This window comes from Phyllostomus discolor, chromosome 9 (genome assembly GCF_004126475.2).
Source record: "Phyllostomus discolor isolate MPI-MPIP mPhyDis1 chromosome 9, mPhyDis1.pri.v3, whole genome shotgun sequence".
NCBI classification, from domain to species: Eukaryota; Metazoa; Chordata; class Mammalia; order Chiroptera; family Phyllostomidae; genus Phyllostomus; species Phyllostomus discolor.
In genome coordinates this window covers 39,112,285-39,138,218 of record NC_040911.2, presented here as the reverse complement: position 1 = coordinate 39,138,218, position 25,934 = coordinate 39,112,285, and the positions used below count along the sequence as shown (strand labels likewise).

Sequence of the window (25,934 nt, the reverse complement as noted above, 5' to 3'; positions counted from 1 at the left end):
GGCCCTGGCCGGGTGGTCCAATTGGTTGGAACATCATGCCATATACCAAAAAAAGGTTGTGGTTTCGATTCCTGGTCAGGGCATATACCTAGGTTGCTGGTTTGATCCCTGGTAAGGGGCCTAATGGAGGCAACTGCTTAATGTTTCTCTCTCACATTCTCTCTTACTTCCTCTCTCTCTAAAATCAATAAAGATATCCTCATTCAAGGATTAAAAAAACAAAAAATAAGAAATGGGTGGAAACTTAAGAAAATCATTATTGAATTTTGGGAGTTTTGAAGGGCTAATGATAATAAACCATAAAAGCTTGGGATGGTAATATTTTACATTATGGTGTCTTGCTTACCCTTTTCCCCTAGTCTCTTTTCATGGAATAGTGGGTAATGCAGGTGTTTAACAGAGGAAGCAAGACATTTATTCATTCTAGATTTTATCAAGTGTGTCTGTCAACTAGGGGAATGGACTAACATTTCCTAAGCTCCAGTCATGTGTCAGGCACTATGCTAAGTGTTTTACATGCTTACTTCATTTAATCTTCCTAAAAATGTTACTTGATAGCTTTCATTTTACTGATAATTAAACAGGCCATCTTAAATGAATCTTCTTTAGGATGTTACAAGTAATAAGTTGATGATGGAAATGCAAACCCAGATTTGTCAGTCCTTTTTTCTTCTTGCCCACTTTATAACATTATTCTCTTTGAGCCTTAATTCTTCACCTGTAAAATGAAGTTGGAGTAGGTCAAGGTACACAGACAGGTATTTTGCTTCTGAAGTGAAATAATGAGTTTTTACCAGTAACAGGAAAAAAACTTAGAGTGGATAAAATTCTTAATTTTGTTTGACCTTGTTTTCTACCTTTATATAACAAGTGCTAAAAATAACAAATATATTAATAAAATTACCAGTTGTATACCCAGTTTGACAACTTGTTTCTTTGTTTGTTCTGTATGGGGTCATGTTTATAATTTTATTTTGCAAGTTTATAATAGAGTAGCAGAGGCTACAAAAATAGATGCGAGAATAACTTTTCCAACAGAAAAAGATAGGATGGAGTTATAGATTTTTGGGTGAGATGCCTTCAAAGTCATTTTTTAAATTTTTTTTTTATTTTAAGATTTTATTTATTTATTTTTAGAGAGGGAAGGGAGGGAGAGAGAGAGAGAGAGGAAACATCAGTGTGTGGTTGCTGGGGGTTATGGCCTGCAACCCAGGCATGTACCCTGGCTGGGAATCGAACCTGCGACACTTTGGTTTGCAGCCCGCGCTCAATCCACTGAGCTACGCCAGCCAGGCAATTTTTTTTCTTTTTAAAGAGTATTTTATTGTTGTTCAAGTACAGTTGTCTGCATTTTCCTCCCACCACTTCCCCTGCCCCAACCCCAGCCATCCCCACCTCTCTCCCCTGATTCTACCCCCCCTTGGTTTGTCCACATGTGCTTTATAGTTGTTCCTGAAAACCCTTTCCCCCCATTATCCCCTCACACCTCTCCTCTGGTTACTGTCAGATTGTTCTCAAAGTCATTTTCTTAATGCATAACAAGAGTTGGTTGGAAGTAGATGGTGTTTCATTCTACTACATGATCTTTTCAGTTTTTAAAATGTATCTCTTCAAGATTTATTTGAAGACTATAATAGGATTTAATAGCACATATTTTGAATCTACTATGTTGTATGGAGGACATGAGCCTTAGCTTTGTGATTATTTTTCAGGTAGGATCAAAAATAGATAGAAAAAATTCCTGGCCAAGTGAATAGCATAAGAGGCCAAGCTTTGTAATCAGACACAACTGGATTTGAATTTGGGCCTGCCACTTACATTATATGGCTTCAGGTAGGTTACTTATCTGAGCCTCAATTTCCTCATCCATAAACTCGAATAATAATGCCTACCGTTTAGTATTTATTGTTGGGAAGGTTAAATAAAATATATATGAAGCACCAAGCTTGGTCCTAAACATATAGTGGCTAGTATTATTAATAATAACAATTGTGTTTTCTTTAACTTAGTATTTTTCAGAAATATGGAATGTAGACTATACCAACAGGTAGGTCACCAAGGCCTCACCCTTATCAGGAATTTCAGGGAAAATAAGATGCTACTCAAGTTGGTTAATCCTCTTTTAATCTCTAAACATTATGTCACGTAGATACGTAGATACGGAGTTAAAATTGAATGAATCCATAAATCGGAAATAGGATTTCTTGGTTGGCTGAATTACATCAACAGTTATGTCACAATAAGTAATTACATCTAAATCCTGGTTAATAACTTATAAATTACTTTTTTAATGTTAGGTGAAATCTTTTAATTAGGGCAAAAATTTAGAGGATTAACTAGGCATTGTATTAGTTTATTAGGGATGCTTGTTTTTATTTTAAAAAGTTAAAATATTACATAATATTTAAATATCCAAGTATATAAATGATCCATAAATACTGGCAAACTCATCTGGAAGCAAAGCATTGTTAATACATTTGAGACACTGTTTACTTCTTCCCAATTTCATTCCCTTCCTTCCTTTTCTAAGGTAACCACTATCTAGAAATTAGTTATTCCCTATAGGTTTGTTTACATTATACTGCTTTATTTGCAACATTTTGTATTGTATGCTTAAAAAAATTCAGCCTTACAATTGAAGAATTCATCCATGTTGAATTGTGTGGCTGTTGAATGTTCACTTTAGGTATTCCATTGTATACCTAATATGGATTTCCACTCTTGTCAATGAACGATTATATTTTACTTTTGCTATTATTATACAAAGTGATGATTTAGATATTCTTGTTCCATGTTGAAATGCTTCATGTAGTGGACTGCTTGTAGTGAGGACATTAGTTTTCTCTTTGAACCATCTTTTCTGTCTAGGAATACAACATTTTACTTGCATAGATCAGTGCTTTGTGCATTTGAGCTGTTTTTATAGGCTCTTTTAACTTGTGGTTATTGATCTTGACTGGCATGTTTTACTGTTCTCATAAAATTTTCCAACAAAGAGTCTTGAGCTATGTAAATTTTCCAAGTTCCTGCATTTAGGCAAGAAGCCATTAAAACATAGAGCAGATGGTCATTTGAGTAGTAGTAGAATGAATGAAAAGCTCTCATTAGGTGGTTCATTTAACAGTGGCAGATGTCTTCATAAAGCTTCACAAAGGGAAAGGGTATTAACTCTTGAGGGTAACACAGTATTCTGTAGGAAGGAGAAAAAACATTAATAGATTTAGTTAGAAAATTAAGTTTTATGAAATGAAAGTTTTAAGAAATAACTTTTGCCAGGGCAAAGGAGGTTTAGGCTGGGAGGACATGGTTTTAGATGAGAATAAATTGGGTGGATGTAGTAAGGGGAAACAAAAAAGCTACCAATGTGAGAGATCAGTTTAATTTTAGCCTTGTGACTACAAGGCCCCTCTCCTGTTTAATGTTTTCTTTAAACATAAATTAAATTAAATTGAATTAAATCCAGTTAATTGCATTCTTCTTAAAAATTCTGTAGTGCTCATTTTGGTAGTGGAAGGGTTTGCTTTGTTTATTTTTTCTAGTTCTCAGCATTAGTCTGTTTCACAGCTGTTCAGTAATTTTGTTGGCATTTGAACTGTGGGAACCAAGAAGGGATTTGGATGTGCTTTTGTGTGCATAAATGGTTTTCCTGAAGTATTCTTTAAAACCATAAGTTGTAGAAGGGCCCCCCCCTTTTAAAACTAGCTATCATTGTGTGTTTAAATGGTTTCTTTTAAAGAAAGGCTGTACTTAGATTATGAGCTCATGAATGTTATGATTGTACTTTATGGAAAATGAACAGAGAGAGAAAAATATGTAAATAGCTGAAAATTAGACTTTCTCTCTTTTTGGTCAGTTGGGGAGGTTGGGATACATTTTCCCTGTGCGTATCAACTAACTCATTTGAAGAGCTGCACAGATAGTTTAGAATAAAGCCTAAATGCATAGGGATACCGGTTGTTTAGTGCATTTTACTTTTTGTAATGACATAGAAGACCTATTTTAGACCTTGTTCAGAAATTTAACCATTGTGGAGACATTTACTCTATGGTATTTAATATTATGTTTTTGGTCAAGGTGCTGTCCTGTAGTAAGACAGGTTAGACTCTAACTTCAGGTATGTGGCAATGAGAGGTGTGCTTAAATAAGGCATATATGAACATTTTATTTTCATACACATGGAATAACTCAGTAGTGTAAGGATTAAAAGAAACAAAAACTTCTAAGTAGCAGTTATAATACCCTATTGCTAAAGTAACTATTTGAAAGTTGATTTCTACAAATATTTGCTTAGAGTCCTTCATGTTTTTGCTTGTTTTAGCTTTCATTTTAATCATATGCTTATATTGTATATTAAATTCCCCTAGTCACCCAGCTGCTTGCTAGAATTAATACATATTCAGTGTAGAAAACTTGGAAAACTATCAAGGGTAATCCCATCAACACATTTTGGGAATTATTTTTCCTGTTTTTTTTGTGCACATGGATAATACGTATTATGTAATTTACTTACCAAAATGTTATACTATAATTCTTTGCAAAGTACTTTATAAAATAATAATATCATTTACGATGTTAGTAACATTTGTTCTACATGGCTTAATAATTGAATTTCCCTTTACGAATTACCATAGGTTACACATAAATAACCCCATATTTTTGACATCAGTTATGTTAATTTTTTTTTTCCTATCTACTACAAACAATTTACTATTTTGAATGTACCTTTTAAAAAATTTGAAGGCAGGGTCAAGGTTTTTTAAGGTATTTGAAATATTTCTGCATGTACCCTCTATAGAGGTTGTATCAATTTTATTTTTACCTTTCAGCAGTATCTGAGTGGCTCCCGACACCATCTTCACGTGTACTAACATGTTCATTTTAATCTTTGCCAATTTGAGAGGATAAACTTGATGTTGTTTTGTGTTTTCTAAAATTATGAGGTTAATAATATGTTTATAATTAAATTAAACAATTCAAAAGTATATAGAACAAAAGGTGAAACTGCCCTCTTTTTCCCCATCTGTGCACTCCCAATCACTGCGACGAGTTTTGGAGTGGGCTTTCATATTTTCTCTACTTAACACACATGTATATGTGTGCTCACATGGGCACGCCTATATGTGACTTGTAGGTTTTGTGTCATTCTTAGAAAAACTTGACTCAAAATTTGTAAAATGTACTGTTCATCTTTTTTCCTAGCACTCTTATGGTTTTCTTTTTTCATGTTCTTTAATTCATTTTTATTTTTAGTATATATTTAAGGAGCTATAATTTAATGAAGATCTCAACTTAAAACCTTCGTTTCAGTCTTAAAGGTTTAATAGCATGTTACCCCAAAACTTAGTGCTGTGAAACAATTTATATGCTCATGGCTTTCACGGGTCAGGGATTTGGATGCGGCTTAGTGGGAATGGCTTGTTTCTTTTCTGCTCCATGAGGTCTAGGACCTCAGCTGGAAGTGCCAAAGAGTAGAGGGGCTAGCAGAACCAGGCTTTTTAGGGCATCTCTTATACCTCTTTGTGGCCACTCCATGTGATATCTTCTCTATGACAGAGTTCCTAAGGCATGCAGGGCATAAAACCTGAGGTAAGGAGAAAGATGGACAAGTGGCACTTGCGTTGTCTTTTATGACCCAGTCTCAGAAGTCATATAGTGCCACTTTTGTCACCACCTGCTGACAATGGCAGTTGCAGATGTCTACTTCAGGTCCGGTGTGGGTGTGGGAGGGGTGATAGATCTGTTTTTCCATAGTCATGTGTCATTGCCACATTGTCAGAAGAGAACTTGGGATGGGTATATATTGGTGTGGCCCTCTTTGGAAAATATAATCTGCCACACCTTTTCTGTATTTTATTTATTTTTAAAAATATTTTATTTATTTTCAGAGACAGGGCATGGGGGAAGAAAGAGAGGGAGAGAAACATCAATTGGTTACCTCTCCCACATCCCCACCTGGGGACCTGGTCTGCAACCCAGGCATGTTCCCAGACTGGGAATCAAACCAGTGACCTTGGGTTCACAGGCCAGCGCTCAGTCCACTGAGCCACACCAGCCAAGTCTCTTCCATTTTAAATATAGTCAGTTTTCCAGGAATGTAACTGGCATAAATTGCATGTATAAAGTAGGAATGTACCTGTATTTCAGTATTAAAATTTGCATTTTTAAAAACTTATATTGTGGCCCTGGCTGGATATTCCATTAGTTAGAGCATCATCCCAATATGCCAAGGTTGTACTTCAGTCCCCTGTCAGGGCACATAAAAGAATCAACCAGTGAATCCACAGATAAGTGGAACAACAAATTGATGTTTCTCTCTCTCTCTCCTCTGCTTCCCTCCCCCTCCCTCCCTCTCTCCCCCTCTGTCCCTCTCTCCCCTTCCTCTCACTAAAATCAATTAAAAAAATCCATTGTTATTCTTGCCATTTCTCATTAATTGCAGTTTTATGAAAATTTATAACTCATCTTGATACCCTTGCATCAGATAAATATGATAGTTCTTTAAAAACCTTTATCTGTTGGTAACATTTTAGAATTTACGTTAAAAATATTTTTTGTGAGCTATAATAATTCGTATCTTCATAAACTTGTTATTTGTGTTGGGAGATAATAATTGTAGGAGTAATTACAGGTTTTTTCATATTGATTTAACACAAGATACAGCAAGTTCTTAGCAACCCAAGGGATGATTAGGCAGATTGTGGATCATGTTACTTTAAAAAAATTTTTATGTGATAAAAAAATTCTCTTTGTATTCAATTTATATACCTAATAAGGAAGAATAGATGAAAGTTGCATTGAGCCTTTTGATTTATATTCTGAGACTGAAGCATGTAATACTAGTGAATACTGGTAGCTTTGAGTTGCGTAGCTATAAATCTGGGATTTTTAATTTAAGTGTGCATTCTGTTTAGAATATTTATTTTGGGCCTATGACTGATGATAAATGATTGATGTAATCAGACTTAATTAACCACAGGATAGAATCCATCATTATCAACGATGAGAATTGGTGGATGACCTGCTTGTATGTAGGACTATCTCGCATGGCAGTTAATGTCCACTGTTGTGATTCTGGAGTGAAACCAGTTAAAGGAACTGACAGGTGTAGCCTCAGGGAAGCTATAAGCTTTGGGGAAAAACCTGAGACTGAAGATACGATGAGAGAAGGGCCATAGACATCAGGTGGGTAATTTGCTAAAGGTGGGGATAATCCACACATTAGTAATTGAATATTCTCTCTATGCAATCTCTGGGAAATAGAGAAGTTAATTAAGTTCTTTGCTTAAGTTCAATACTTAGAAATTAAGTATTGCTGAATTTTCCTGGGATATATGATGATTTTGATCACTAAATTATTTAAATAGATTAATAGTACATTTAATAAATCTATGTTAAGATGAAATTAAGTGCAGTATAATTCTTTATACATTTTCAGTATAGTCCTTTTATTTTGCTTGAAAGCCTTTCAAAGTATATTTATTGTATTATGACATTAGCTTCACAGTGTCCTTTTCCATATTGTCTTAGTTGGTTTGAGCTGCCATAACAAACTACCATAGACTGGGTGGTTTAAACAACAGGAATTTATTTCTCACAGTTGGAAGTTCAAGACCAAGGTGCTGGCCACATTGGTTTCCTGGCTTGCAGTTAGCTGCCTTCTTGTGTGTCCTCATATGTAAATAGAGAGAAACCTGGTCTCTTTTTTTCTTCTTAAAAGGAGACTAATTCCATCATGGGGCTTATCCTCATTACCTGGGAGGTAAATGTACCTCCCAGTTTTGGAAAAACACATTCAGTCCCAGAGTAGGTTAAGCTGATATTAAACGTTAGCTAGCTAGTAAGCTATATAACTAGTCTTAATCACATACCCTTCTTTTTGTCATTTAATGCAACGATTTAAATATACAGGTCAAATTATTTTATCTTGTTATTTCTCAGCATGACTCTAAAATTTATCTTTAAATCTGACTATATTTCATATTTCTGCCAAACAAATAAAGCTTCTCCTGGTTCAGTGAACAGATTCTGCACGTTTCTGAGATTTCTTGTTTCTTCCTTTGAAAGGTCTACTCATCTACCATTTCTATAAAGCTTTTCTGGTTCTTTTCTTCATTTAGTGTCTTAGATACATTTCTATCAGAGGCCTGAGCTTGCTTATTTTTAAAAAAAAATTTATTTTAATCATTTTTCAAGTACAGTTTTCTGTCCTTTACTCTTATTCCAGCCCACCCACCCATCCCTCTCCACCTCCCTCCCATTTCCATCCCCCCCTCCCGGTTTTTGTCCATGTGTCCTTTATATTTGTTCCTGTAAACCCTTCCCATTCTCCCCTGAAATTCCCTCCCCTCTCCCCTCTGGTCACTGTCAGCCTGTCCTCTATTTCAGTGTCTTTGACTATATTTTGCTTGTTTCTTTGTTTTGCTGTTTGCATTTTTGAATTAGCATGTGCTTACTTAGTTTTTATTTTTTTCGGTGCCTCCCTTTCTGTTTTAAAGAGAACTGTTTCTAAATATCTCTAACATATCTATTTGTATTCTCTTGAATGACTTAATTAATACTTTTTTTGTTATCTTCAATATCTCTGGTTTTGTAACCCCTAGCCACCAAATCCTAAATCTCTCTTGACTCTCTTTCTGCTTGTACTCATACTGTTATCACCCTGACTTAAACTACCATTATCTCGCCTGGATCACTAGGTCCAGGGAATCAAGTCATAAGTTTATACTTATAAAGTTTATATTCTGAAAGACTGAACTTATAATAAGTCATAAATTTAAGTTTGTAAGTATAAACTTATACTTACAAACTTATGACTTGATTCCCTTTCTTTAGCCACTTGTACTTTTTCCTTTCTGTTCTCCATGCTACAGCAAGAGTGATATTTGAAAGCAACAGAGGGCCTGGCTACAGTAGCAGTAAGGAAAGAATTAATGAATCAAGTTACTGATGTCCTCCATGTTCTTTGTACCTACAGTCAAGCATTTGTGTGGAAGGAGGCTGCAAGAGGATTGCACACAAAACGTTTTGATTTATGTTGTTATGCTCTTTTGAAGTTCACTGGGCATCTCAACTTTTTCCTAGTGTTCATTCCTTCCCGTCCCCCTTTTGATTCTTAACCACCTCTGCTCACAGATTTATCCTTATGTTTGGCTCTTTGTGTAGAATCTGGTTACCTTACTTGTCAGGATTCTAAATTGATATAGAAAATGAATTATATAAAGTTTTTGTTATGAGGAAGTAGTAATAGTGCATTAGTTTTTGTAGAGTTTAGTACCTTCATACTCTAGTCCTTGTATATGCAACATATTATTTGATTTCTAGAATATCCTTTCCTTTAAAGAATGTATTGCTTCTTCCAAAGGAAACCGAGGTTTTGAGAACCAAAACAACTTCTTTCTTTTATTTATGGAAAATTTCTAAATTTACAAAAAGTATAATGAACCTCCATGTTACCTGTTACCCAGCTTCAACATGAGTAATCCCCTCCCAATTATTTTGAAAGAAATACTATTTTTACATGTAAATACTTCAGTTAAAATAACTCTTTCAAGGGTCCAAAGATAGTTATTGATAGAACTGGAACTGGAATTCAGGAGTGTGTTGCTGCTGTACAGACAACACAACTCTTCCTCATAGTTCAGAATCAAAGCTGACCACATGCTTCATTAAAGTGTGTGTTTGTAAATAGTGACGCTGACATTCACTAACTATGAGTTGTTTAAAAAATTTCTATTTCTGATTTATCAAACAAGTGATCTTAGTGTAATAATAGAATAATAAACGAACATTATCCCCAGTCCTATTACTCTAAAATGTCAGTTATTTTTATTACTTTATAGTGGTATCTTTTACAGTTCTAATATCTGTCTCATTCATGCATGTGAACATTTTTTAGTGAAGGTTATATTACCAAGGACTTATTTTCTTTTTCTAGAGTTTATTATTACTTATTCCTTAAGAAAAAAACACAACAAACTCAACTGTAGTATATTGTTACCCTTTCAACTGGGAAACTTGTTTGCTAATCATTTTCTGAATTTATTGTTTGTGGGGACAGAGTTAATACCTCGAGAAAAATTCTTAATTGATAGTTCATTCCTATGATATCTTGAAGATAAAATTGTCTTTTCTTTTGGAATAACTATTTACCTGGAGAATAAGCTTAAATTCCTCAACAGATTCCTGAGCTTTGAAGTCTGAAACATCTCCTTGCAGGGAAAGGATTCTTTCTTTCTCTGGACTAAACCTGAGTTCATTTTGTGGATAAGAACAAGGGAGGTGGTCCTGAGAAATGTTTGTACTAAGGGAAAAAAAGAAGGGATAGAAACTATTTAGTCTATAATTTGTGCTGATTAAAAAATATTTGTAATATGTTATCTTGAAACTATATATGGTGCATTTGAAATATTTTAGACTTTATTGAAATACTTTGTAAAATGCTGTGTTCTTATTTTCCTTGTAAGGAATAATCAAGTAAATAATACGTGTAATTAATGTAAGCATGTATCTTTGTTTTAATAGGCATTAAGCATGATGGAACCATGTGTGATACCTGCCGCCAGCAACCAATCATTGGCATTCGATGGAAGTGTGCAGAATGCACAAATTATGATTTGTGCACAGTTTGTTATCATGGAGATAAACATCACTTAAGGCATCGCTTCTATAGAATTACTACACCAGGAAGTGAGCGGTATGGGAAACAGTTTTTTCTTCAGTTGCAATTCCTTATTTTATATTAAAATTCTATAGTGTTCAGCTTTAAAAATAGGTTTAGGAAAACTTCTGACAGCTAGTTTAGTCAGGAGGTAGCAGATAACAGGCTAGATGTAGACTAGGCTTGCCTCTGTGAAGATGAAGCTGTATTTTTCCAAGATAATCTAGGCTATTTTTTTTTCCTCGTATAGAGACCTGACATTACTCAATATTTGGAAATGCAAGGGCAGGAGAAGAGGGACTGATTATTCTTCCTGCCATGCCTTCTAGTCTGTTAATTGCTACCACTAGGGCCCATTGATTGAATCAAAAAGCGTTTATTAAGACTTTGAGGCAGCTACTGTGCTTGTGTCAATTTGAAGATAGATAAAGCACAGTATTAAAGAGTTTACAAGTTAAGGGATTATTTGATCAACAGTGGTTATCATGTGATGTTTTATACTCTATGTAGAGATATGTATTAACTGTCTTAGAAGTAAGAGAGAGGAATCATCATTGTGAATGGGTGTAGGTTCAGGTAATTTATTCCTTTTATATAACTATGGATAATGCATAGAATCAAGCGTCTAACTAGTCATAGGGAGGCAGCAAAAGTAATAGAAAGATGGATTTTGGTATTCTGGTGTTCCAGTTCAAATCATGGTTCTGCCATTTATTAACTAAGTAATTTGAAATAGGTTACTTGTTTTTGTCTTTTGTTTACAATTTTTAAAATTAGAGTATAATAAAGAAATTCTAAAAATAAATAGAATAATAAGATGAAAGTAGAAAAACAAAAACAACAACAACAAATCAAAATCTTTTTGATTTTATGAATGAGAAGGATGTAGAAGAATAAGAGATAGATGACCTTGAAGAACCCAGCTGGTCCAAATAATGAATTTAGAATCTTGTTCAAGTCCATAGTCTTTAGTAGGTATAGAATACATTGGAGACAGTTTAGTGTAGGCCAAATTCAGTGCACAGATGTATTTTACTTGATATATACCATGCTCCAAAATTTTCAACAGTTAGCCTTTTGAAATCAGATGATTTTATACAAAAACCAAGTGTATAACTTCTTTGAACATACACACACACATACCTATATCCAGAAGACTCAACCCTGGGCCTCTGTTTGTTAATACCAAAGTTGGCTGAAGCACAGCTGAACCTATACCCTGTAGACAAGAGAGGTGTTTGAGTTCACCAAAGTCCCTGCCACTCCCTAGTGTCTTCCTAAATAAACCTGAGATCAACTGCCACTTGACATTTGTCATGTCTATGGTGCTGTTTTTCTTAGGCACTCATTTATATTACTTGCCTAACAGTTGTAATTGATTTGAGTTTGCCATCTCTAAAGTAGTGAAGAGTTTAGTGATACCCTGAAGTAGTTAATTGGATTCATATGTGGATTCCATTACTATTTAACATTTGTGACCTTGGGCAAGTTACTTAACTGAGACTCAGTTTTTTCCTTTGTAAAATAGAAATATAAATATACTGTCCCCCTAAGGAGTGCAACAAACATTAACTTGTGTGAGTACTTTTATGTATAGCAAAAGCTCAGTACATGTTAGCTGTTTTTATTATTATTATTTTTTAAGATTTTATTTATTTTTAGAGAGGGCAAGGGAAGGAGAAAGAGAGGGAGAGAAACATCAGGTTGTAGTTTCCTCTCATGTGCCCCCCCACTGGGAGCCTGGCCCGCAACCCAGGCATGTGCCCTGACTAGGAATTGAACCGGCCCATACTTTGGTTCTCAGGCCAGCACTCAATCCACTGAGCTACCCAGCCAGGGCAGCTGTTTTTATTATTTCAACTACTACTGTCATCATCATTGCCTGTGGATTGTAGAAGGTATTCCTGTATCATACTGTAATGGTGTAAACCAGAACAAAGAAAAATCTTTCATATTTTCAAAATAACCTTTTATACAATCTCATTTTAAAATGTAAATTACTGTCACCTATTTTTCTATAAATTTGAAAGCAAATAATTTTATTTTTAGGGTTCTGTTAGAGTCTCGTAGAAAATCTAAGAAGATTACAGCAAGAGGGATCTTTGCAGGTGCCAGAGTGGTACGAGGAGTAGACTGGCAATGGGAAGATCAAGATGGAGGAAACGGACGTAGGGGAAAGGTAAAACATTTTTCTTCTTTTTAAAAAGATTTTATTTATTTATTTTTAGAGAGAGGGGAAGGGAGGAGGGAGCAAGAGAGGGAGAGAGAGGTCGATGTATGAGAGATATAGCAATTGGTTGCCTTTCATATGTTGCCAGCTGGGGACCTGGTCCACAACCCAGGCATGTCCCCTGACTGGGAATCAAACTGGCAACCCTTTGGTTTGCTGGCTGGTGTTCCATCCACTGGGCCACACCAGGCAGGGCTATCTCTTGTTATATAGCTTTTAGTTTAAAGTATATTTTGTCTGGTGTAAGTTTTGCTACTTTAGTTTTTTTATATTTGTTTCCATTTCCATAAAATATCTTTTTCCACCCCTTGTTTTTAGTCTCTGTGTGTGTGTTTCGACCTGAAGTTAGTCCCTTGTAGACAGCGTATGTTAAGGGTCTTGTTTTGTAATCCATTTAGCCACTGTATGTCTTTCCATGGGAACATTTAATCTGTTTGCATCTAAAGTAATTGTTGATAGAGATATATTATTGATTATTGCCATTTTGTTATCTATATTTTAGACCATTTTTTCCTTTTGTAAAGAAAGACCCTTTAACATTTCTTGTAATATTGGTTTGGTGGTGATAAACTCTTGTAGCATTTTCTTGTCTGGAAAGTTATTTTTTTTATCCTTTGATTCTAAATGATAAGTTTGTTGGGTAGAGTGATCTTGGTTGTAGGTCCTCGATTTTCATCACTTTGAGTATTTCTTGCCAGTCTTGTCTGGCCTGGAAACTTTCTATTGAGAAATCAGCTGACAGTCTTATGGAAGCTCCCTTGTAGGAAACTAACTGCTTTTCTCTTGCTGCTTTTAAGATTCTGTCTTTGTATTTAACCTTTAGCATTTTAATTATGATGTGCCTTGGTGTGGGTCTTTTTCAATTCATCTTACTTGGGACTCTCTACTTCCTTCACTAGGTTAAGGAAGTTTTCTGTCATTTTTTAAAATAGGTTTTCAATTTCTTGGTTGCTCTCTTCTTTTTCTGGCACCCTCATGATGCAAATGTTGGTATGCTTGAACTTGTCTCAGAGGCTCCTGACACTATACTCATTATGTTGGGTTCTTCTTCTTCTTCTTCTTCTTTTTTTTTTGGCTGTTCTGATAGGCTGCTTTTTGCTTCTTGGTGTCATGTACTGTATTGTTGATTTCCTGTAAATTATTTTTCAATTCACTTAATCTGATTCTTTTTTATGTTTTCTAGTTTTATTTTTATGTTTTATATCTCTGTGTAGAAGTTCTCACTAATTTAATCTACTCTGAGCATCTTTAACAACCAATGTTTTGAACTCTGCAGCTAGTGGATTGGTTGTCTCCATTTTGTTTAGTTCTTAATCTAGAGTTTTCTGTTCTTTCATTTGGGACATGTTTCTTTGTCCCCTCATTTTGTCAGCCTCTCTGTGTTTCTATATATTAGGTAGAGCTGTTACATCTCCAGGGCATGGTAGAGTGATATTACATACGGGTGTCTCTGTAGGGTCCAGTGGCACAGCTTCCCTGATTACCTGAGCTGGGCACTCCAGGTGTACCCTCCACCCCCACGTGGGTTGTGTACATCCTTCTGTTGTACTTGAGGCTTGTTGGCACTTCAGTGGGAGGGATTTACCCTCAGGCCGATCAGCTGCAGGGACTGGCTGTGGCCACCATTGAGAATCAGCTCTGCAGGGGTTGATCCATGCAGCAGGACTTGCTTCAGTGGGGCTCTGGTACCCACCGAGTCTGCCCCTTGAGTGTGTTGCTTGTAGAGGTGGTTGGGTGTTGCTTTGATGTTGTCTGTCCACCAGGGGCACTGGCTGTGGGGCTTCCTGGAGGTGCAGCCCAAGGTCAGCTACTACCTGTGTTCAGTGCGGGGCAAACTGGCACAATCTACAAAATGATCTGCAGATGGCTGCTACTTGTGCTGGACTTGGAGGTGCCCAGGAGAGGCCAAGCTGTGAAACAAGGGTGACTGCCACTGGTGTGAGGCCTGGGGCCACTTAGTCAGCAGTATAGGGCAAGCTGAGGCCGATGCTGCTTGTTTGAAAGGTTTTAGGCAAGTCTAAAGCATGAGCAAAGACAGACCATTTATATGGAAAAGCCACTAGAAATGCTTTGATGGGCTCACAGTTGGGTGGGGCAGGGACCCAGGGAATCACCAGGGCAGGGTGAATAGTGTTGGCTAGGTTGATGGAGACTCAGGTATGGCACCTGCCAGCCAGCTCTGTGTGGGGAAGGCTTAGCAAAGGAGGAGTGGCATCTGCCAGAGCTTCTTTTGGGGAGAAAGCTGCCACTCCAGCCCTCTCTCTGATGCCAGACAATTCAGTTTCTAGCCGTATATGTCCCTGTGCCATTTGAGCTGCTTCCCCAGCACTGGAGCTTAGAGTGAGTGAGTCTGAGTAGTTCTGTGTGCATGCAGAATTCTGTGGGCCTTTTACACTGCGGAGCTTGTGGCTGATCTGAGATATACAAACTCTTAAATATTTTTACATACATTAGGTGCATAGGTTCAAGGTCATGACTAGCTGCACGGTTGTATGAAATTAATGTTAAGCCATGACGTTTAAGCTGTCAGTTTAGTAATAGCATGTGTTTTGTAAGGATGTCTGATATTCAATAGTAAAGTGTATCTGAGAAATACTGTGAACTCTAAATTCATTGTTAGTGTAGTTTTTATTTCTTAATTATATTTTATTGATTATTCTATTTGAATTGTCCCAATTTTTCCCCCTTTGCCTCCCTCTAACAACAATATCTCACTTCCTTAGGCAATCCCCATACCATTGTTCATGTCCATGGGTCATGTATATAAGTTCTTTGGCTACTCCAGTTCTTGTACTGTACCTTACAACCCCATGGCTATTCTGTAACTACCTGTTTGTACTTCTTTATCCCCTTAACCCTTCACTCATTATTCTATACCCCTATCCCATCTGGCAATCATCAGAACACTCTCTGTATCTGTGATTCTGTCTCTGTTCTTGTTTGTTCAGTTTTACTTAGATTCAATTGTTGATAGGTATGTATTTATTGCCATTTTTATTGTTCATATTTTTAATCTTCTTTTTCTCAAATAACTCCCTGTAACATTTCATATAACAATATAACAATGGTTTGGTGATGATGAACTCCTTTAGGTTTTTCTTGTCTGGGAAGCACTTTATCTACCCTTCCATTTTCAATGATTGCTTTGCTGAGTAGAACAATCTTGGTTGTAGGTCCCTGCTTTTCATGACTTTGAATATTTCTTGCCAATCCCTTCTAGCCTGCAAAGTTTCTTTTGAGAAATCAGCTGACAGTCTTATAGGGACTCCCCTGTAGGTAACTAACTTCTTTTCTCTTGCTGCTTTTAAGATTCTCTCTTTATCTTTTTTTTTTTGAAGGAGTTCATTACTGTTTATTCTTTTTTTTAAATATATTTTATTGATTATGCTATTATAGTTGTCCCATTTCCCCCTTCACTCCCCTCCACCCTGTACCCCCTCTCCCACCCACGTTCCCCCCCTTTAGTCCATGTCCATGTGTCATGCTTATAAGTTCTTTAGCTTCTACTTTTCCCGTACTATTCTTGCCCTCCCCCTATCTATTTTCAACCTACATTCTATGCTACTCATTCTCTATACCTTTCCCCCTGTCTCCTTCTCCCACCCCTACTGCTAGCCCCCCATGTGCCCTCCATTTCTGTGGTTCTGTTCCTATTCTAGTTGTTTGCTTAGTTTCTTTTGGTTTTGCTTTAGGTGTGGTTGTTAATAATTGTGAGTTTGCTGTCCTTTTACTATACATGTCTTTTCTTTATCTTCTTTTCTTAGATAAGTCCCTTTAGCATTTCATAAAGTAAGGGCTTGGTGATGATGAACTCCTTTAACATGACCTTATCTGAGAAGCACTTTATGTGCCCTTCCATTCTAAATGAGAGTTTTGCTGGACAGAGCAATCTGGGATGTAGGTCCTTGTCTTTCATGACTTGGAATATTTCTTTCCAGCCCCTTCTTGCCTGTAAGGCCTCTTTTGAGAAATCAGCTGACAGTCTGATGGGACTCCTTTGTAGGTGACTGTCCCCTTATCTCTTGCTGCTTCTAGGATTCTCTCCTTCATTTTTACCTTGGCTAATGTAATTATGATGTGCCTTGGTGTGTTTCTTTTTGGGTCCAACTTCTTTGGGGCTCTCTGTGCTCCTTGGATTTCTTAGAAGACTGTTCCCTTTGCCAGTTTGGGGAAGTTCTCCTTTATTATTTGTTCAAATAACTTTTCCACTTGTTGGTCTTCCCCTTCTGGTACCCCTATAATTCGGATGTTGGAACGTTTAAAGGTGTCCTCGATGGTCTTAAGCTTTTCTTCGATTTTTTGAATTCTTATTTCATCATGCTTTCCTGCTTGGTTGATTCTATCTTCCTTCTGGTCCACTGTGTTGTTTTGAGACTCAGATTCCTTCCTTTCACTATTGGCTCTCCTCCGTGTATCTTCCTGCATCCCTTTTATGGTAATCTGCATTTTTTCATGTAATTTGCATTCAAAATCAACCAGTTCCGTGAGCTTCCTGATCACTAGTGTTTTGAACTGTGCATCTGATAGATTGGCTATTTCTTGGTCACTCAAAAGGATGAGTCCTGGGGGACTGATCTGTTCTGCTGGAAACATATCTTCTGTCTTTCCCTGTCTCTCCTATTATTTTATTTATTTATGTATTTATTTATTTTTTCTCCGGTCTGGTCGCTCTTGTTATGGTAGGGGGCGGAGCCTTAGGTGTTCACCGGGGCTGGGTGCCCCAGTCGCTAGCTTGTGACGTTATATGTGGGGGCAGGGGCGGGAGCGGGGACAGGAGGGATTAATGGCGACCGTTCTGTACTCCTGGAGCCAGACACTTCCCTGGGCTTCTGGGCCGTGAGCTCTGCCCTGGTCCACAGTCGCTGCCCCACTGATTCCCACAGCCGCTGCTTGCGTACTCAGGGATCACCGCTGCGCTCCCGCGCCCTGGATTGCTGTCGCGCCGATTTTGCGCCAAATTTCCCCCGATCTACGCGCGACCGGGACCCGCGCCAGCCCCACGCCCGCTCGGCTAGTCGTCCCCTACCAGTCTGGATGTACGGGTCTACTTCAACTTCTTGGCTGTCCGACTTCCATTTAGATAAATCTTCTGACAGTTCTGATATTATGACTGCAAATCATTGTTGTAAATTATTGTTGTTCAGTTCTTGGTTGTGCGAGGAGGTACGGTGCATCCACCTATTCCTCCATCTTGCCGTAAAAAAATAAACTTAAAAAATGTCATAACTCTAGGTACTTTGCCAATGGTACATAGTAGATAAAATTTAGATGGTATATGACAAAAATTATAAATTCTTCTTTTTCCTCATTTAAGAATGCCTCTCTCATCTCAGGATTATAAAGTTATTTTATATGTTCATTTAATTAATCTGTAATCCATTTGTGTATGGTATAGGAAGGAAACCTAATTTTTGTATGTATATATATCAAATTGCTTCATCTGTTGATTGGTCAGATTCTCTCTTTATCTTTAACCTTAGGCATTTTAATTATGATGTGTCTTGGAGTGGGCCTCTTTGCATCCATGTTGTTTGGGACTCTCTGTGCTTCCTATGTCTATTTCCTTGATAATTTTAGGGAAGTTTCTTTCTTTTTTTTTTTTTAAAGATTTTTATTTATTTATTTTTAGAGAGGGAAGGGAGGCAGACAGAGAGGGAGAGAGAGAAACATCAATGTGCGGTTGCTGGGGGTCATGGCCTGCAACCCAGGCATGAACCCTGACTGGGAATCGAACCTGCAACACTTTTGTTTGCAACCCGTGCTCAATCCACTGAGCTATGCCAGCCAGGGCGGGAAGTTTCATTTCATTATTTTTTCAAGTGGATTTCCAATTTCTTGCTCCTTCTCTTCTCCTGGCATCCCTCTGAGGTGAATATTGGATCTCTTAAAGTTGTCCCAGAGGCTGCTTTCACTGTCTTGTTTGGGATTCTTTTTTCTTGTTGTTCTGATTGTTTTTTGCTTCCTTATGTTTTAAATCGTTGATTTGATTATCAGCTTCATCCACTCTACTATTGTTTCCCTCTATGTTGTTCTTTATTTCAATTAGTGTATCCTCCATTTCTGACAATTTTTTGTATGCTGATGAGGTCCTCACTAAGTTCCTTGAGCATCCTAATAATCAGTGTTTTGAACTCTATCTGATAGATCTCCTATCTCCATTTTGTTTAGCTCTGTTTCTGGAGCTTTGATCTGTTTTTTCTTTTGAGACATGTTGCTTTGTCTCTTCATTTTGGCAGCCACCTGTGTTTGTTTCTATGTACTAGGTAGAGCTGCTCTGACTCCCTGTCTTGGTATCATGACCTAATGTATGTAGTAGGTGTCCGGTAGGGTACAGTGGCACAGCCTCTACTATCACACAGTGGGTACTTGAAGTATGCCCCTTGTGTGGCCTGAGTATACTCTCCACTTGTAGTTGAGTCTTGCTTGCTTTTGGCAAGCCAGTGGGAAGGATTTATCCAAGCCAGTCAGCTGCAAGGATGGGCTATGGCCACTGACCACCAATCTCCAACCTCCTTGGAGGGTCAGCTGTACAGGAGCAGAGTGGTGGTGCTCTGATGTGGTCTGCAGCTCTTCACTGGGTGCCCAGGCTCTGGGGTTTCCTGGGTGGTGCAGGCCAAGGTCAGCCCCCACCTGTGTTTTTCCAGGGCCACCCTACCTGAGCTATAAAGCAATCTGAGATGGCTGCTGCTTGTTTTGGGCTTGGAGATTCCCACACAAAGCCTAGCTGTGAATGTAGGCTGGTTTCTGCTAATACTGGTCTTGGGGCCACTTAGCAAGAGGTATAGGGGCCAAGGGCTCACTGAGGCCAGCTATTGCTTACTTGAAAGGATTTAGGAAGTTGGGAAACATGAGCCAAGACCAGCCATTCATATGGAAAAGCAGCTTGGGTGGGCCCATAAGTTGTGTGGGAGGAAATCTCAGGGGATCTCCACGGTGGAACAAATAGTGTTGGCCAGGTTGATGGTGTTCGAGATACAGTACCTGCCTATTGGAACTGTGACTGTCGGAGGAGGGCTCAGAAAAGGGATAGTGGCCTCTGTTCCCCTTTCATTCTTGGAAATTAAGGGTCCTTCTGGGCTAGTCAGTGGGCAAGGTCATTAGTGAGTCCTAGGAAATGCAGGACTCACCACAGGACATCAGGCAGGGCAGAAATATGAGCCAAATGCTGGACATTGGGCAGGAATATGGTCAGAGGGGATGGGTTACTATGTATTTCTTTGCTATGTATTTCTTTGCTTGATGTAGACCATGGTCTACATCAAAGTTTTAGCAGCAGAATATTCTGTGGGGTGAGTTGAGCGACATCAGTTGATCTTAGGTGGCAGGGAATGGGAGGGGGGATAGAGAGGAGAGTAGGAACTTCACCATCACGTAGTTCAACAAGCCAAATATACTTGAGAATTTGGGACAGGTTCACTGAGCAGTGTCCTCAGGTCATTGAAATAGAACAGTGTCAGTGGGTACTTTGCTGATAAGAGGTCTCAACATGTCTGGCCTGTGAATCACTTGGCTACAGTTTGAACAGATCACTTTTGATGTCTGCTGAACCAGGAGTCATCCTAGAAACTCCCTGTGTTGGATGCCTTTGTCTCTTTCCTGGCTGGATCTCATGTTTTCGTATCATATTACATCATCTTAGCTTACCTCTTACCTTTGCTAGAGAATACATTCTAGTAACTTATTTTGAAAGAGTGCATGAGAAGTAGATTTTTAATGTTCCCATTCTAAAAAATTTTTAACTTTATATTTTTCCCACACTTAAGTTACACGGTCAGAGGGTTGAAATTTTATTTTCATCAGCCTTCGAAGGCAGCTTTTTAAAGTCTGAGGTCACATACATGGAACTTTCTGGGGTTTTTGTTATATTCACTTTCTTTTGGGAGGTAAAAAGTAGGCATTCTTGAAACTTCCAGTCATCAGTATTACATTTGTGGTTTGTTACAATGTAGTACATATTGCATTTTAAGAAGAAAATGAGTGAAAATAAATAGTCTTCCATACATGACTCTGAGTGAGGGAATTTAATACAATATAATAGTAAGTCTTCAGGGTAATATACAGGGTCTGTCCAGAAGGTACCTAGCCAAGTAATATGAGAAATAGAGACAGTTATTGAAGAAGATACAAGATACAGGAAACATTGTATATAGGACAATGAAGCTTCAGTCCCCTTCAAAGTAGGCACCTTGGGGCCTCATGTAGTTTTTCCAATCACCATCAGCTGCCCTGTTTTATTTTCCTGAATCTCATTGATGATCTGAAATCTCTTTCCTTTCAAAAGTGATTTTAGTGTTGGGAAAAGCCAGAAGTTGCAGAATGCCAAATCTGGGCTGTGGGGGGGTGGGAGGGTGGGTGGGGCGGGGGCTGTGATTCACCTTGGTGATTTGATAGTTTGCAAAAAAACTCTGCACAAGACATGATGCATGAGTGGGTGCATTGTGATGAAGCTGTCAGTCACCAGTTACCTGTAGTCGTGGCCTTTTGAATCATCCAAATAGTTTCAATGGAGGAATGTTCAAGCTTAATGCAACATTTGATGCAGATTTGTTGCTCTGCTCAGTCATTTTGAATGTGACAGCCACACAGTACACAGACTCATGCAGTGGCATTTACTGCCCCAATTGACTAGTACAGTGAAGTCATCATTGTTTGTGCATGCATATTCCAGTCCACTCTGCCAGGAATGGACTGGAATGCCTTCAGTCCATTCCTTGGCTGCCAGGTTACATCAGTGTTGTGTAAATTGTTCTTTTTACATTAAGAAGGGCTGGACTTTTTCCAGGTAGACCTTGTATTTTTAAGCACATTATGAGATCAAGCATAGTTTTAGTTGTCTGACTTTTTTTGTGTGTGTATGTGAGTGAAGAAAGTTTTGAAGTCCCCCCTTTCCCTTAAGTGCTGGCTCCTCTGTCCCAATCCCTTGGTGTAACCAATGTGAATAGTGTATTTCCTCTCTTTCTTTCTTTTCTTTTTTTTGAGATTTAAGTTTCCCCATCCTCCCTTCATTCCTATATGTGCTCAGCAATAAGGCTATTATGAGCTATATTAAGAGGTGCTGTATTTTGCCATGTATAATGTGAACTTTTTTTGCCCAAATTTTTAATGGAAAAATAAGAATGTGCATTATACATAGGTGTAATAATTACATACCACAGGTATGTAATTATTGTAATGGGTATAACGACCTGGTATGTAATGTGTAGAAAAATGTGGGTGCACATTATGCATGGGAGCACATCATACACGGAAAAATACAATATATACCAACCCAGGCTGTTGTTGCAATACACAAACTATGTCTCATCATGTACTTGTACCATGATTTGAATGGTGATAACTGTTCACACACAAAAATGAACATGTTAAGTGTGGGCTTTGACACACATGTCATAAAGACATCACGTCAGTGTGTAGTGTGTTCTTAAAGTCTTTCTTCAGTTACCACTATCTGTGTTAGTATTTTAGGACTTTTATTCATTTTACAAATGCTTTTGAATGTGTCAAGTGTTTCATGTAGGTACAATAGATATATTTCTTTTTTAAAAAACTTTATTATGGAAAATTTCAAACATACACCAGAGTAGAAAAAAATAGTATAATGAATTCCCATGCACCTATCCCCTGATGGAGCAGAAAGGAAGACTCATAGACGTGCATGCACAACAGTGTGGTGATTGTGGAGCGGGGTGGAGGGGTTTAAGGGGACAAACAGTAATGGAAACAATACAATAATGTAAGTTTAAAAATAAAATAAAATGAATTTAAAAATTACCAACATTTAAAAAATGCCATTCATTTGTTAAGAAACTAGGTTCTTTGGATTGGCTGATTGATTCTTTATATTATTTTTAAATTTGTTCCTCTAACCCCTGTATTTTTATAAACTAGTTGTTAGATGTAGAGGCTTGATTAGATTCAGGTTCAATTTTATTTTGGCAAGAGTACCTCATAAGTGGTGCTGTGTACTTTGTATTGCATCACATCAGGAATCACATAAAGTCTGATTGATCATCCTGTTGTTAATGATATTAAGATTCAAGATGATCAGTGGATGCAGGTATTGTCAATTTGATTCTTTATAGAGTTTCTCAAGAACATTTTACATAATGGTTATAGCAGCAACTCTGCATACATTTCTTTTAATCCAAATTCAAAGCATAACATTGATAGTAGTTATTTCCTATGCCTTCCATTTTATTTCCTCCTCAGTAATCAAATCTTATTATCAAATGAAGGAATTTCATTTATTCCTTCATTAGCTTGACTAATGAACTTATGTTTAACCCAGGTAATTTGAAAGTCAGGGTCCATTTGATTTGAATAAAATTTGTAGCCTTTGCATTTTAGTCAAATGCTTTTTTGTCCTCCTTATAAAAACATTTAATTTTGCAGAGCATTGTTTAAACCAAATGAAGTACATTGTGACTGTGTTAGAACCAGAAGGAATTTTTTTACTAAAGGTTGACTGTCTTACTTGAGAGTATTAGAAACTGTTGCTTTGTAGGGTTTTATAGTGGTTAGTTGTGAAAACCAGAAAGCACAGGAAGGCAGTGATGGACTCTAAATTCAGGGTGGTAGTTACCTCTGTTGGGAAGGAGGACGATGGGATTGATGGGAGGCATACTGGACACTTGAAAAGTATTGACAGTGTTCTTTTGCTTAAGCTGGTGTTAATTTAATTTTTTGTTCTTTAAAGTTTACATATATTTTTATAATATGTAATTTATTTCACAATTAAAAGAATAAGTGGACTTATTTACTAACAATTTGAAGTATTTCTTAAATGTTTGATTAAATCTTAAACATAATTTTGACTGTGCTCGTCATAAAACATGTAGCTTACCAAACAGTATCTCTAATACAGGGCAAAAATGAAAGGGTTATTATATGTCTTATTTGAAATAGTCTGTTTTTAAGGTCATTCCTAAAAAATTTATATTTATTCTGGCATTCTAACTATTAAAAATGGCTGATTATAAGTGTTAAGATGGAGAAAAATAATAAGTTGAACAAGTGCAACTTCCCAGTCTTAGCTGTAGACTAGTTTATTTAAGAATACCCAAGTTTAGTGCTCATTCTGTATCATTTTTGTGTAGTTGACTCTTGGCCCTTAAGCAATAGTAACCCCAGTAATTTCTTTTCTAATATCAAATAAGTTTACAAATCAGTCTGGTGCCATGTGGGACCTTGAAATTGTGTCTGGGTTTCCATGGTGTTTTAGCTTAGGTGGTCTGCTTTTGGGGGCAACTGAGGAAACTTCTGGGGGAACAAAATCACTCAAGTCTTCTTGAACATTGCCATTGAACCTTGTGATTGTCATATTTTAGCTGACCAGAGAGCAGGTTAATCTTGAATCATTCTGGGTATTTGGTTAAATATTTTGTATTATATATTAAATAATGAATTTAAAAGAAAATACTCTTCTTTTTTTATTGTCTTTTAAAATATATTTATTTAATGTGCAATTAATAAATATGTATTAGGAAATTTACAAAGATGAATATTTTAAAAGACCAAATAATATGTTACATATTGAAAATGAAAAATATTGTCAATGTATTTAATTTTTAAATTAAAAGTTAGGTAAAGAACTTTTTAATGCCCATTAATTGCTTTTAAACAATCCTTCTATATACTTATTCCAAGTGAAATCAGATCAATGATCTCCAGTCATTCAGTTAGGGTTTCTTTTTTTTCTTTTCTTTTTTTTTATTTTAATCATTGTTCAAGTACAGTTTTCTCCCCCCTACTCCCATTCCAGCCCACCCACCCAACCCTCTCCCCTTACCCCCCATTACCCCTCACCCCTAGTTTTTGTCCATGTGTCCTCCAAATTTGTTCCTGTAGACCCTATCCATTCCCCCCTGAAATTCCCTCTTCTCTCCCCTCTGGTCACTGTCAGACTATCCCCTATTTCAGTGTCTTTGGTTATATTTTGCTAGTTTTTTTTTGTTTTGTTGTTTAGATTCCTGTTAAAGGTGATATCATGTGGTATTTGTCTTTCACTGCCTGGCTTGTTTCACTTAGCATAATGCTTTCCAGCTCCATCCATGCTGTTGCAAAGGGTATGAGCTCCTTCTTTCTTTCTGCTGCATAGAATTCCATTGTGTAAATGTACCATAGTTTTTTGATCCATTCATTTACTGATGGGTATCTAGGTTGCTTCCAGCACCTAGCTATTGTAAATTGTGCTGCTAGGAACATTGGGATGCATAGGTTCTTTTGAATTGGTGTTTTAGTATTCTTAGGATAGAGTCCCAGTAGTGGAATTGCCAGGTCAAAAGGCAGATCCATTTTTAGTTTTCTGAGGAAATTCCAAACGGCTTTCCATAGTGGTTGTACCAGTCTGCAGTCCCACCAACAGTGCACTAGGGACCCCCTTTCTCCACAGCCTCTCCAACACTTGTTGTTTATTGCTTTATGATGGCCATTCTGACTGGTGTGAAGTGGTATCTCATTGTGGTTTTAATCTGCATCTCTCTGATGGCTAGTGATATCGAGCATCGTTTCATGTGTCTTTGGATTTTCTGTATGTCCTCCTCGGAGAAGTGTCTGTTCAAGTCCTTTGCCCATTTTTTAATTGGGTTACTTGTCTTCTTAGAGTGGAGTCGTGTAAGTTCTTTATATATTTTGGAGATTAAACCCTTATCTGAGGTATCATTGGCAAATATGTTTTCCCATACAGTTGGTTCTCTTTTAATTTTGATACTGTTTTCTTTAGCTGTGCAGAAGCTTTTCATTTTGATGAGGTCCCATTTGTTTATTCTTTCCTATATGTCCCTTGCTCTAGGAGACAAGTCAATAAAAAAGTTTCTGCGTGAAATATCTGAGATTTTCCTACCTACATTCTCTTCTAGGACTTGAATGGTGTCACGCTTTATATTTAAGTCTTTTATCCACCTTGAATCTATTTTTGTATAAGGTGTAAGTTGATGCTCGAGTTTCATTTTTTTGCATGTAGCTGTCCAGTTCTCCCAACACCATTTGTTGAAGAGGCTATTTTTATTCCATTTTATGTTGCTGCTTCCTTTGTCAAATATTAATTGA

The 25,934-nt window shown here is 37.3% G+C and overlaps 1 protein-coding gene across 3 annotated transcripts in view; it reads left to right on the top strand.

The window, feature by feature from the left end:
• Window positions 1–25,934, top strand: part of MIB1 (mindbomb E3 ubiquitin protein ligase 1) — a 124,865-nt gene that overhangs the window by 9,775 nt on the left and 89,156 nt on the right. For all 3 annotated transcript variants that reach the window (XM_036009221.1, XM_036009220.1, XM_028523921.2), the window contains 2 exons: window positions 10,522–10,693; window positions 12,707–12,836. In XM_036009221.1, coding sequence (XP_035865114.1) covers window positions 10,522–10,693; window positions 12,707–12,836 — 302 coding nt within the window. The remainder of the gene's footprint in view (window positions 1–10,521; window positions 10,694–12,706; window positions 12,837–25,934) is intronic.